This window comes from Pseudopipra pipra, chromosome 10 (assembly GCF_036250125.1).
Source record: "Pseudopipra pipra isolate bDixPip1 chromosome 10, bDixPip1.hap1, whole genome shotgun sequence".
NCBI lineage: Eukaryota > Metazoa > Chordata > Aves > Passeriformes > Pipridae > Pseudopipra > Pseudopipra pipra.
Window position 1 is genome coordinate 25304422 of NC_087558.1, and position 13747 is coordinate 25318168.

The 13747-nt window shown below is 42.5% G+C and overlaps 1 protein-coding gene across 11 annotated transcripts in view; it reads left to right on the top strand.

Moving 5' to 3' along the window:
* YEATS2 (YEATS domain containing 2) overlaps positions 1–13747 on the top strand; it is a 53126-nt gene that overhangs the window by 21335 nt on the left and 18044 nt on the right. For 9 of the 11 annotated variants that reach the window (XR_010433224.1, XM_064666962.1, XM_064666960.1 and 6 more), the window contains 11 exons: positions 419–522; positions 3007–3114; positions 4314–4484; positions 5663–5921; positions 6674–6835; positions 8051–8166; positions 8488–8643; positions 9361–9534; positions 10287–10485; positions 13088–13219; positions 13465–13563. Coding sequence is in view for 10 of the 11 variants with exons in the window: in XM_064666962.1 (XP_064523032.1) it covers positions 419–522; positions 3007–3114; positions 4314–4484; positions 5663–5921; positions 6674–6835; positions 8051–8166; positions 8488–8643; positions 9361–9534; positions 10287–10485; positions 13088–13219; positions 13465–13563 (1680 nt within the window). In the remaining variant the exon portion in view is untranslated. The remainder of the gene's footprint in view (positions 1–418; positions 523–3006; positions 3115–4313; positions 4485–5662; positions 5922–6673; positions 6836–8050; positions 8167–8487; positions 8644–9360; positions 9535–10286; positions 10486–13087; positions 13220–13464; positions 13564–13747) is intronic. The other 2 variants (XM_064666959.1, XM_064666961.1) reach the window with 2 other exon arrangements.

Below are 13747 nucleotides of genomic sequence, written 5' to 3' on the forward strand. Positions count from 1 at the left end.
CCCATTCCAAGCCTTCCTCCATGCCAGTGTCTAAGGCTAGTGTAGGTTCAGACGGCTTCTGGGCAGCAGAGGACTTTACATCTGCAGCAGCAAGTTCCAACTGGTGGCTCATTCACTGTCCTAATCTCACATATTTGTACCTGTAGCCAATATCCTCAGCCACCCAGGAAGGGTGCCTGACCTTTTACTTGCATCACACAGAGCTCTGGGTGGAGAGTACCTTTTCTGGGGCATGGATTCTGCAGGTGGAACTGCGGTAGTGGATTTGTTTTGTGCCCGTGCCGGCTGCCACTGATGTACCTCCTGGAAAATACAGTCGAAATGCAGTGCTGTGTTTTTTGCTAGAAGAGGTTTCATGTGTGCAGTGGCTCCACTCCCTGGCCCTCACCTGACATCTGCTTTATTTCCTGGTGCACAGGGAGCCCAACCAGCAAACTGAGCAGTGTCTGCCAGGCCTCTCACGGGACTGGATCTCCTGTGTCAAAGACCCATGGGAGCAGTTTTGTTACCTCAGCTGTCAAGGTAATGTTGTCATTAGGTGTGTACTTCCCATTTGAAGTCCAGCTTCCTATTAAATAGGGCTTTTTAGCATCAGAAGTTCTGCATTTCAGGAAAGTTCCTTTGATTGTTATTTCATGTGAAGGTTTACTGTGTCTAGCAGATGGAGCCATATGAGAACATGGTGGTTATACAAGATGATAGTGTCACTTCATGCAGCTCTAATTAGACTTGCCTACACATCTGTTAAAGGCACTGCTTTTCTACAAAGAAACCCATGGAGGGCATAGCTCCCAAAATGTCTTACCTTTCAAAAAGTCTCTAGCTTACTTTGATCTTCTTCACTCGGTTAGTGACAGAGTGTGATTAAACCAGAGGTGCCTACCTCAAAACCTTCATTCTGTTCATTACTTTTGTTCAGCAGCTGCTCCTAGCAGCCTGAAAATAGCTCATTTAGTGGTTTTACAACTGCCTGCATTCAGAAAAATGTTTGTGTAAACAGTGGAGTAACATTTGGATGTGTAAACAAACAGCGATAAATACAGTTCTTCTGATCTACAAAGCCCAAAAGGTACAGAGCTGAACTGTCTCACATAAAATCTCTCCCACATCTTGTGCTAGGAATGATATTTCTGGCAGGGAAGTGGCGTCAGCAAGGCTCTGAAAGCAGCTGGTGGGTGTGCTGCTGAAAACAGGAGCGTTTCCCTGTCTCCAAGCCACAGTATTAATGCAGGATGTGGTGGGGGGAGGGTTTGCCAGTCAGCCTGCAGAGAGCAAATCACTTTCCTTTGGAACTGAGATTCTTCGTTGTCTGGAGCAGTTTGTTTGCAGCAGCATTTTAAGTGTCAGGTGTGCAGCCAGCTAGTCAGCTTTTAAAAGCCTGTCTGCTCAGATGGATTTCACTTAGCTGTGTTGAAAATCATTCATTGGTCTTTATTTTTCACTGATTTGGGACAGTTCTTTCTGAAAGGTTTTCAGTGAGTCAAAGTAGGTGTGTTATTAGTAACACTTACATTCTGTATTTCCAGGACAAAGTCAAAACCTTTATTTAATATATTTAAATATTCAAATTAATTTCATTATTAATAAATTATGTATAGTAAATAAATAATAAAATAAAAATAATATATTTAAATATTAAATATTTTTAAAAATACATTAAAACCATACTTCTGTAAACCAAAATACATTCCTGTTTGTCTTCTGGTCGGTGAAAAGCTGTAATTTTATGGTTTCTTTAAAGAGCTGCATTTCTTCATCCACTCTAAAATGCCTGGTATGCAGCTGCTGTTGGGAGGACTGGTTATGCCTCTAGCCTTGCCTTCACACCTCCCTCTGTTTGCTACCAATTGTGCACAACTGGTAGCAAATGGGGATGTGGTGAACCAGAGCAGACAACCAATCTGCTTGAAAACTAATGTGTTTTCAGCCACATGTGTCAGTACAAGGAAGATGTCAAGAGTATTAGATTGGAGTCTGAGGGCTTGATTTCTGATCATGGTCCAACCCAAGGATGGACCAAATGATTGTGAAACCATGGCTTTGGAGTTCACATTGGTTATAAAAGAGACCAATTATACTGTAACAAACTTCCTCTAAGGCATTTGACTTCTCTACCAGCCTCAGATCCAGAAATGCCACGTGCATGATTTTGCAAGTGTGGAAATGTTTTGGTTTTTTGGGGTTTTTTTGGTTTTTTGTTTTTTTTTTATTCTATTTAGTTATACAACTTTGTAGTTTCCAGGAAAGACCACATACCATTGCATCGTTCCAGTTAGAGGAGAGCATAAATTCATCTGAGAAACTATTTTTCCCCTCCATAACTTGTTTCTTCTTTCACTGTCTTCCTTCTCTGAGATTGTGTATGGAATCACATGACTGAGGTTGGCAGGGATCTCTGGAGACCATCCAGTCCAACTCCCCTGCTGAAAGCAGTGTCAAATAGAGCAGGTTGCTTGAGAACATGTCCAGTTGAGTTTTGAGTATCTCCAGGGCTGGAGAGTTCACAGCCTCTCTGGGCAGCCTGTTACTTTGTTTGATCAGCATCAACAACAACAACATTTTTCTTATAATTTCCTGTATTTCAGTTTGTGCCCATTGACTCAGTCCTTTCACAGGATACCACTGAGTGTTAATTGGCTTGACCTTCATTATACCTTCTCATCTGGTATTTATATGCATTGTAAAGATCCCCCTTAAGCCTATTTTAATTTTACATAAAACATATTAAAAGCTGATCTGAAAACAAGTATATTCCTTTTGCCTGTGTGTGATATGGTAAGAAACAGTTACTGCTGTTGGAGATGTAACTTTCCAAATAAAATTTGCTTTGTAGGTTGTGTTAAGTAAATTAGACTCCTTTTACTTAAGTGTTGACTGATTTTGGAAATATCTGATTTGCACAGGTAATTTGGCCTACCTGTATGGTCCATGCTGCCCTTTATTAACAGTCAGTTGTTTTATTTCTTGTATTCCACTGATTTTTGCACCATGTCTTCCTATTCACAGCAGGAGGATTCTCTTTTTGCCACGATGCCACCCCTTTGTCCCATTGGGAGTCATTCCAAGGTGCAAAGCCCCAAATCGGTCACTGGAGGACTTGGAGCTTTTACAAAGGTATTTCTCCTGGCTTTTGTGGTGGGACAAGGAGCCCAATAGTGTCATTTCATGCCTGACTTGTGCCACTGATCATGTAACTCCAGTGCCTGTAGAACTTACTGGAACCAATGTGTCTCGCTGACAAGAGCTCTCTAGCACCTTTCAGAAATGTGTCTTGTATTCTTTTCTTTCCCTGTAACTCTGCTGTACCTGTGATCTTTCCTTTTATTGCCTCTTTCATCTTGTCTGTTTTTCCTTTGAATTGCTGCTGTATTGAGGCTGATACTTTAAAAGCTATTTTGGTAGGATCTATCATGGCCGGGCTTCGCGAACGAAGATTTGGGACGGCTCTATCCACATTTGCTACAGGCATGCTGGTGGCTTATGAGGCCAATACGAGACAGACATGTCCGATTGCAAAAGGCACAGCAGAAAGATTCCTTAGATGGTGTATTCTGCAATACACGGTTCTTTCTGCGGTGCCTTTTCTAAACTGTAGTAGATCTGTCAGAAGCTTCTTAAAAAATGGTACAGTGATTTCTAAATCTCAGACATTGCCACTTCTGATTATGTTTCCTTAAATGCTACTCTCTAGAATTTAAACTTGTTTCTGGCAATATTAGGTGATCCAAGTAAAAGGTGGAAGAATGTTTCCTACCAGTTACAGTACCTGCAGCAGTCTAACACAAACCTCCCCCCACAAAACATCCTTATTTCAGTTGCTGCCCTTAGGGATTAGATGTAGGGCCTATCCCAGAGAAACATAAAACACATACACAAGAGAATAACGTCAGCTATAATGATTTACAATACCTATAGCTATTATATCAGTTGTAATTTTGCAGGATAGAAATAAAAAATTCAGGTTCAGAACATGCTCCGAACAGGAAGTTGCTTATAAATTTGAAACTTTAATATGTTGCTGTTTCATGCTAAGATGCAGGATCTGAAGAAGTCAGGTCTGGCCAAGTCCCTTGTCAGTATGACTAGTAGTTGTAATATTACTGGCAATTCCCTGATTTCTATGAGCATGTCTCAAATGTGGGATGCTTTGTAAGTACAGACACCACCCCACACACTTGTGTGTTGGGAGCAACCCTGAGTTAGAGTCCGCGTGGTGGTGAGAACCATGACTGTTGCCTGCCCTTCCTTGCCGACAGGCTGGCCCAGATTTAAGGTGTTTGCTTTTCTTACTGCTATTTCTTCCTGTTTACCAGGTGATAATAAAGCAGGAGCCAGGAGAGCTGCCACAGCAGCCGCAGGTCCCGGGGACAGGCGCGGCGCAGCCCTCGGTGCCACAGTACGTCACAGTCAAGGGCAGCCACATGCTGGCCTTGTCTCCACAGAAGCCAGTTGTGAGCACGGGCGAGGGGACAGTACAGTCTAAGGTATGAGGCACTTGGGCATCTCTGGAGTGGTGTAAGCTCTCTGTCTTGTGGTTTTATTGCAACACTTGGTGCTTCTCCCAGGGGCTTCGGGTTGCTTCTTTTGGCAGCACCATGGTTAACTGGTTTCCCTGTGTGCACAGAGTGGCTGGTATTGTACTTCCATGTAGTTCTTGGGAAGGGAGCAGGCTGGGCCTGCACTATTGCATTTTGTTGTGTACAGGGACATCTCCCGCTTCTGTCCAACCCACTGCAACAGTGTGGCAGAGGTGCTTTTGAACTGTTAGCCCAGAAAGCTGACTACCATCATCAGGTCTTGTTGAAACTCATCCAGTCTTTTTGGAAGAGAAGGTCAATTCTCTTTCCTAGGAATGCAGGCCTGCAACACAAGAGAATAGGACAAATAGGGAGCAAGGTGGAGACTGAGCCAGAGCTAGCATTAGGTGAAATCGGCCCTACTTGAGAGGCAACTCAGGTGTTTTATTGTAGGAGTCGTGCCAGTGCAGTCCTGCTATGTCAGGAGTGACACAGCTTCTGAGAAGGCTCACTGCAGTGACAAGATGACAGATGTGTCAGAAATTGTCTCTGTTCTTGCCTGCTTCCATTGTGGATAGAGTCAAATGATGTGCCAAGAATGAAAGATTACATACAGAACTTTCACATTTGCATAAGTAAATACTCATTTGCATTTGCAACAGTTCATTGTCCTTTTTACTGCCTTATTTGCCTGTTTGAGCAGGTATGCAAACTCATGTTTCCCTGCAGTTACTGTCAACAGGTAAAATTGAAGCACTTTGTGGATTCTGCTTTGAGACCTTACTTTTCCCAGGGAATCTGTTCCCATGAACATGTTGAAACTGAATTTCTGCATCTCTGTAATTCGCCAAGGCAAGCTTTATCTTCAGCTGGAACTAAGCCATTCCTTATGTATCAGAAAAAAAGGAAGTGCCCTGTAATTTGAATGAACTTAATCTTTTGTGGGTGCTCTGAAATCCTGATTGAGTATAAGAGTTTATCTTTTTACTTGGGATTGGCCTCTTGCCGATTTAATTTAGTTTCTGAATGAAGCGCTTCTGTACGTGACCAGACATGTATGAAGTGTCCTGAAATATCTGGAGACGGAGGTCGTGCACCAGGACTGACGTGCCAGCAGCGCATCATCCAACCCTTATTTGTTGCAGGTGGTTGGTGTCCCGGTTGGTTCTGCATTACAGTCGACGGTGAAACAAGCGGTGGCTATAAGTGGTGGCCAGATCCTTGTGGCAAAGTCTGGCTCTTCAGTAGCAAAGGCTGTTGGTTCGAAGCAGGTTGTGACTCAAGGTGTAGCCAAAGCCATCGTGAGTGGAGGTGGAGGGACAATTGTTGCTCAGCCTGTGCAGACTATAACAAAGGCACAGGTTTCTTCCACAGGTGCTCAGAAAAGTACATCTCAAGGCTCAGGTAGAGTAATTTTACTCCTTTTAATAGCTCATGATGGGTAGGCTTTGAGGGTCTGTAATGATTTATTCAGCTGCAACATAACTGTGTGTGGTTGAAAAACTTCAAAATGAGTAGAGAGCTCTGTAGGAAAGTTCAGGCTGACTGAGATTAAAGAAAATGTTAACTTATTATCTGTAATAGGGAAGAGGGAGCACAAGTGCTTTAAAACATGCAGTGCTCTGTGAGTGGAGATCAGATAGATACACTGGGGAATGTGCTGGAGACCTGGTAGACTTTCATGGAGCCAGATCTTACATTTTTGCCTGGCATTATGGTCCTTAGCTGCTCAAAGGGCTCCCCATAAATCCAACCAACAAGAGCCAGACTGTCCCTATTGCATTTTCACGTCCAACGTAGTGCTTACAGGTACAGGAGTATGGGCAGAAGCACCTTGCCTGTGTCTGCACACAGCTGGGCCTCTGAACTATCAGAGAGGTGTGGTGCCTGGGGCTGGAGGAAGCCTGTAGACCCCATGGCTGTGCTGCTTTGGCCTGCAGCCATAAGGGGCACTGCACACAGAGAGATTTTTTTCCAGACCTATTAAAAAAACTCTCTGTGCATCAGTAGTGGAGTTAATCTGAGGTTAGGCCAGCTAAGTAGGGATTATTGAAGGCTAGCTGCATGTCACTCCAAGTACTTTCATCCTGTGCAGATTTCAGTGCTTCCTGCTTTCTGCAAGCAGCAGTTTTATTTCTTTTATTCTTTCTTTCTAGTGATGGCTACGCTGCAGTTACCAGCCACCAACCTGGCCAACTTGGCAAACTTACCACCAGGCACCAAGCTGTATCTCACCACCAACAGCAAGAATCCTTCTGGGAAAGGAAAACTGCTTTTGATACCCCAAGGAGCCATCCTGCGAGCCACAAATAATGCTAGTTAGTCTTGCAGGAAAATTTAATGAGTTAAATAATGTAATCACTGCATAATTAATATGTTTGGCATTTTTGCTATGAAGCATCCTGGTGCTGTGGAAGTCAGTAATGGGATGGGGTTTCTTTGTGCACGACAACCCATATGAGGTGCTTTTTAAGGCTGAGATCTCACGAGTGGCTTTAGTTTTCAATGAAACTGCTTTTCATGCTGTGCTCTCAATGCAGAAACATTTTTTTTGTTAATAGGCTTGTGAATCAAACTTTCTGTGAAATACTTGGAGAAAAACATACTAAGATAAGTTCTGAGGGGCAGTGCTTTGTTTATAATGTGCTGTTGCTGTAGGGAAGGAAAGTTTCAGGCTTTGGACTCTGTAGATGAAAAGATTGGTCATGAACCTTCTCCTCAATGCCATTCTTGAGACTTGGTTTGGAATGAGAGATGGATTGGGTGTAAACTTTTTGCTCCCGGCTCTGATTTGGCCTCCCTGAAGTATTGTTCAGTGTAATATATATCAGCAACCCAGCAATAGAGTACATGTCACTGAAGAAGCAGATACTCTTTCTGAAGGTATTTTTGGGCTCATGGTGAGAGCCTCTTTGGTTGAGATTTAGAGAGGCAGCTGGGTCAGTCCAGCTTTGAAAATCTCACAGGCATTGTGGAAGATCAGATACTTGTGATTTTTGTGACAGAGCCATGAGTATTTTTTTACCCTTATTTCTTACTGAGTGACTGAAGAAAAGTCACTGTTCAGCTTGTTCCTTTTGGAGGCAGAGCAATATCAAAGTGCCACTGCAAATTACTGCTTGGTATCTATTATTCTGTTAACAAAATTGCACTGAAACAGCCAATGAAAGTAAAATTAAGAAGCCAGTGGGATTCAAAATATTTTTAGGGCTTTTGCTGCAGATTCATAACCTGCAAAAGAGTGATGAAAAGACTGGTTATCTGTTGGATAGCATTTTCATTTGATAAAGTTTGCTTGCCCACCAGCCCTCCTTACTCCCCTCATAGCTCCTTTTGTTCATAGTGTTTGCTGAGCTGTAAGAGAGCACAGCAGCACATCTAAACTGTTCTGTACTGGGTAGTAATGTTCCTTGGCTGCAAAACATGTGGCACCAAATGTCTTGCCAGGTGTTTTCAAGTATTGCGTGTACAGGGATGCTTTAGCAGCTGACTGTCTGATTACCAGAGGGTCAAGCCTTTTCCTCTGGTTACAGGTCTTCAGTCCGGATCTTCTACAAGTAGTGGAGGAGGAGGAGGAACCCAAAGCACAAGCAGTAACCTGTCACAGCACCTCACCTATACATCCTACATCCTGAAGCAGACACCCCAGGTCAGTGTAATAAGCATTTCAGTTAAAGCACATTGACTGCAGTGGTGGATGTCCTGTGGTTCTGTAGTGCACAAAACATTCTTGGACTACGGTGCCTAGATCTGTTTACCTCTTCTCCCCATCTGCTTCCATCAGAAAGTGTTCTGTAGCAAGAAGGCTGTGTCCAGCTTGTAGTGCAGAAGTGTCCACTGTATTTAGCAGTACTTTGCTTCAGAAGATGAAATGTTGTTGCATTATATCCACAGGCTTTTATCCTGTGTTTCTGTTGACTCTTAAGTGAGTTTCAAAGTGCTGACCTCCCTAACTTATTTTCTGGATCAGGGCACCTTTCTGGTTGGCCAGCCTTCGCCTCAGAGTTCTGGGAAGCAGCTCACTCCAGCATCAGTTGTTCAGGGCAGTGTAGGAGTTGGAGCATCTTCCACACAAGGACAAGCCCTAAAAGTGATAACTGGACAGAAAACAGCACTGTTTACACAGGTAATGTGCAAATGATGTGGTTCTTTCTTACCAGTTACTGTTTTGTCAGATAAAGTATAGGGACCACAGGCCACACACTGAGAGCTTTTCCTTTCACAATTGCTTGGTTTGATGTGCTTTTTTGTACAATTATGATGCTGGCTGTCCTATGATGAGGAAAGCATATACTACAGATTTCCAGCTTGCTTTCTCTTCTCAGAGGGGGTCAGCTTCCAAGCGGTGTAAGCTTAGTTTCTAAATGAGCTCTGGGATTTCTTAGTGAAATAGAATTGGAAAACTGAACAGTGTCAGGTGCAAAAATGTCTAAATATTTGAACCTTACAAATGGGTCACCTGCTAAAGCCTTAAAAAAATCTTTGGGTTTAGTATCTCTTTTTAAAAAAAACTATCTTTCCTTTTCTAAAAACTACCAGGTAGTCCCTATGAAATTCAAACTCCCCAAGAGTACCTATAATTGATTATCCAAAATTCAAGATTGATAGGCATATATTTGCAAAGTCAACAGTTTGATAAAGTTGATTTCTGAGGTGATAATTTTGTTCCAGCTATTATTGCCAGAATTTGATTTTTCCAAAAGTATTTTGAAAATATTTGTTAGTAGTATAAAAAGCGTTTGTCTTTTTCGTTTTGTTGGTTTTACCTTTTGGGTTGGTTTTTAAAGTCATTTAAAACCTGAACAAATAGACTTTTTTCCTTACTTTGCATTCTTTCACCAAGGCTTCATCCAGTGGACAGACATCACTGGTGAAAATATCAGATGGGTCTATAAAATCAATACCTGCCTCATCCCAGCTCTCCAAACCTGGCACCACTGTGCTGAGAGTATCAGGAGGTGTTATCACCACAACTGCTGCTCCTGCCGTGGCCCTTCCCACAAATGGTGTCACCCAGGTGAGAAACAACCTTGCAGTATTCTGTAATGCAGTGTTTGTACTCCAGCCACTACAGTCCCAGGAAAGGACTTGGACTGCTTTTTTCCACTGTTGGTGTCCTTCCCAGTCAGCTTTCTGGTGGGTCTGCTCCTATTTGTAGTAACCAGCTCCTCCACAGTGCTGTCACAGGTTTCAGAGGCCAGCAGCAGCCTGAGTTTGTGCTCCCTGGTCCTGGCTGTGTTCAGAAGATGTCACTGCTCTCCACCCCAGGGGAGATGTGGCACTGCAGCCTTGGAAGGAGGTGGTTTGGCATAGAGGGAGGTGGGAAGCAAAACATTGGTATTCCTGGAGTGAATGCTCCTGTGTGTGGATGGAGCCACGTATCCAGTTGATGCAGGTTGTCCACCTGGAGTGGAGTTGCAGTTCATGGGGTGGGGAGGAGACAGCAAAACAAAGTAATTCCCTCTGATGGTTCCCCAAGCCTACTTCTTTCCATTAGCCCCTGATCTTTGCTTCACCACTGCTATTACCTGTGGGGAGGCAAAGATTAAACAAGTGGAGATTTGACACCATGCTGTCACAGCCTCCATTCTGTATGTGCCATCATTGTGTGTGGGTTTTTGGACATGAACTTGGGAACTTCTTGCTTCTCAGTGAATGGTAGATGAATACTTGGTTTTGCTACTTCTAGATACTACCTCATTGTGTTTAATTGTTGAATCATCTATGACATGAAAAGGAATTTGTTATCCCTCCTTGCCTCTTATGCAGCAAACAGATAATGCAGGTTCCAGTTCGTCATCTCCTGGAACTCCTGCAACAAAGACATCTGGACAGCAACACCAAATCTGTGTAAGCCAGAGCCAGTCTACTTCATCGGTAGTGAATAAGACTGCCACTTCCACTGTTGTAAGTGTTGCTTCCTTGATGACTACTGCAACGCCTATGACAGGAAAAGCTACAGTATCAGGTACTAAACTTCTTTTCCTAGAGAAAGTTAGGATCCAGGTGTGATCCAGGTGTGAGTTCTTTAGATGTCTTCACTATAAGTGGAAGAATATAGTCACCTGCATTTACGACTGTGTAAAAGTAAAGTCATGCTTTCTAAAACATCTTATGAGCATAACTTTTGGCTTAGCCAATGAAATGTCTAATTAATTTGGCACCCTTTTGGCACTGACTGTATCTATTACAAATAATAGAACAAGTTGCCCTTTGGTATTGGAGAGGGATTTTAGTTTTACTGCCACTAGATGATGCATTGTGCCTGTTCAGGAGTACAATGTGTCACTGAATGTGGAAACTATCAAGGTACCAGCACTACTACAGACTTGATTAGTTTGTGGGAGTGGAACTCCACTGTACTCAGAGAACTTGCAATGAGCAGAATTTGTCTCTGAGGCTTCACGTCTGCTCTGTTTGGCTTGGAAAGGAGAGAGATGTTGATTAGAGGGAACTGAAGGCTTTGAAGTCAAAATCCATTAAGTACAGTGAAGTAGGCTGGATCTGGGACGTTTTGAGGTAATAAAGATGGACTTGCCCTTATGTGAAGGGCAGTTCTCCTTATTCAGTTTTATTGTATTCCAGTATCTTTTGTGTGAGGGAGAGTAAATACAGCACGTTTGAGTGTTATGGGTTAAAATTGGAGATTTTCATTTAGATTAATTCACCTGCTGGCATGTTCTGTTCACTTGAAATGGTTTTTTGTGAAGTGAAAGTGGAGTAAAAATACAGAAAAGAGAAAATAAGTGACACTGAGTTCATCTGACAGCGTCTTTTTGAAGCAGCTCTTCTTGTTTCATCTGTACTCAGTCTTCCAAAGTTCTCTTTTTTTATGACTGTGTTTTATGCAGAGCTTGAAAATAAACAGCATAGACTGGTAAGACTGACACAGTCCTGCAAGAGGCAGTTGAGTATTTTTCTCTTTGCAAAGAAAGCCGCAAGGGTGTCTTTTTTTCTTTTTTTTTGGTAGGAAATATGCCTTAATAAATAGCTTTCAGATTAAAATTCCCATTTAGGTATGAGAATGCTATCTAGATTTGGATTTGGTTTAGGTTATTTTGTAACCCGAGGCACTGACTTCATCGTGAAAAACTCCTTCAAGAATCGCAGAAGAACCAGTGGCTATAAAACATTTTATTTCAATGTATTAACAAACAAACAAAACCCCCAAACAAAATTGTGTTAAAATTCTGAACGTTGATGTTTTTAAAGGTAACTTTTTGAAAAGAATCTCAAATATTCCCTTGTTTTGCAACAAGCAATGTCTCTCACCCATCAGACCTATAGTTAGTTCAAAAGGTCTCTTGTCACTGGCTTTGCTGTTGGGTCCCTTGCCATCTAACCTGACACATCAGTATGTCACACACAAAGGAATGGGTGAGTCTTCTTGCCTGGAGGTGAAAGCCTAACTTACCAGTGCTGGGCATCTTTTAAAACCAGGAGACATCTTCACCAGACCTTGCATATCTAGTACTTGGAAGGCAGCTATGTTTCTTAAACAATAATAAAAAAATATAAAGAGAAAGAAACTTTATCTCAAAATAAAACATGAGTATAAAATTGCCATCATGAAGCTAAGGAATCCATTGTTGTTAATGTTTTAAAATAAAAAGCTATGAACTTCCACAATCTGAAGAAAAGTTAGCTATAGATTGAATACAATTACATGGACAATAGCTGGTTTATCAGTAAAAAGGATGGGCATAGGCCCAAATCACAGAGTTAATGTTGGCTGTAGTGGCTTGGGATGTCATCACAAGGAGATGACACATTGTGGAGGAGAGAGAGCTGACAGGTGCTGGGTACTCCTCACCCATGGGACTGTGGCACCACTTGGAGCTGTGCTGATTTCCACTGACAGTTACAGAGTGCTGCCATTGATAATGCTGTTAATATCTGGATGTTCTGCTTGTTCTTTTGGCTTTGACTTAAATCAGGGATTTAGTTCAGTCTCCACTTTAATGTACTTCCTAGCCTGATAAGCCATCCTTGTGGATGTATTCAGTGCATGTTAGAGAAAGACACAGAACACTCAGTTCAGGTACATCCTTCTTGAGACTTGCTGCACAGCAGCCTTGGGCTTGTCACTGTTGGAACACGGTTGATTGTGCCCTGCTGACTGCAGTGGATGCTGCAGCACTGGGACACCTCCATGGGAGTGGCTGTGTGAGTACAACAGAGCTGTAGTTCACTGGCTTACCAGACCCTTGAGCACAAGGTCTGGTTCTGACAAGAGTGTTTTACTCTGTGCTGAGCCTGCTTCAGTGGAAAGGTTTGTGTTACATCAATTTTGCTTAAGATTCCTTAGGCAATTAGGAGACTTGCTTTACAACTGTCAGAGTGCTGTGCAGCATGTAATACTGTGCACACTGGTGCAGCACTCCAGTGTTTCAGCCATCATTTGTGTCAGTAAAAACTTGTCCTGACAGTTCACAGAACTGTGGCTTGTTAAGAGGATGGCAGTGCTCGCTTACATGCCATCCTGGCTCAAGCAGAAAGGGAGAGAAGTAGCTGGAGATAAACTAACTGGTGTGTTTTATTTAACATTTTGTCTTCCGTTCTTCTTGCAGGGTTGCTAAAAATCCACTCAAATCAGTCTAGTCCACAGCAGGCTGTTCTGACAGTTCCCAGCCAGCTTAAACAGCTCGGTGTAAACACAGCTTCTGGAGGTGTTCAGACAATACTCATGCCTATGAACAAAGGTAAAGGGCAGAGGAGGATGACAGATGGTGTTTGAAAATCCCCTTTGACACAGAAGAGCACTTGGTCACTGTTGGAACACATGGTCCAAAGTAGAGATAGAAGAAAATGTAGCAAGGAATTCATCCCTAAACTTTGTGCTGCAAAAACATTGCGTTGCTTCTGAACATGGTTATTTGTCAAAGTGTATGAAATTTGATTTTTTTTTTCTTCTTTGTTGCCCCCTTGTTTTTCTTTTCATCTCCAGTTTTACAGTCACTTTCTACCAGCAAAGTTTCAGCAGTTTCAGCTGTTACAGCAGCAAGTATGACTGCCCCTACTCCCTCTACAGTATCCATCACTAAAGGTAACAAGGAATTTCTCAGTAAGATAAGTAGTAGAAATAAGCTGGTGCTGCTTTATGCAAGTGGCCTGACTATGGAAGTAGACTCTGACTGTGGGTTCCTTTATTTCCATTGTTAATAGGATTTAAATCAAGTTAAAATGGCACTTGGGGACTAGGAAATCACATTGATTTCCCCCTCAACAAA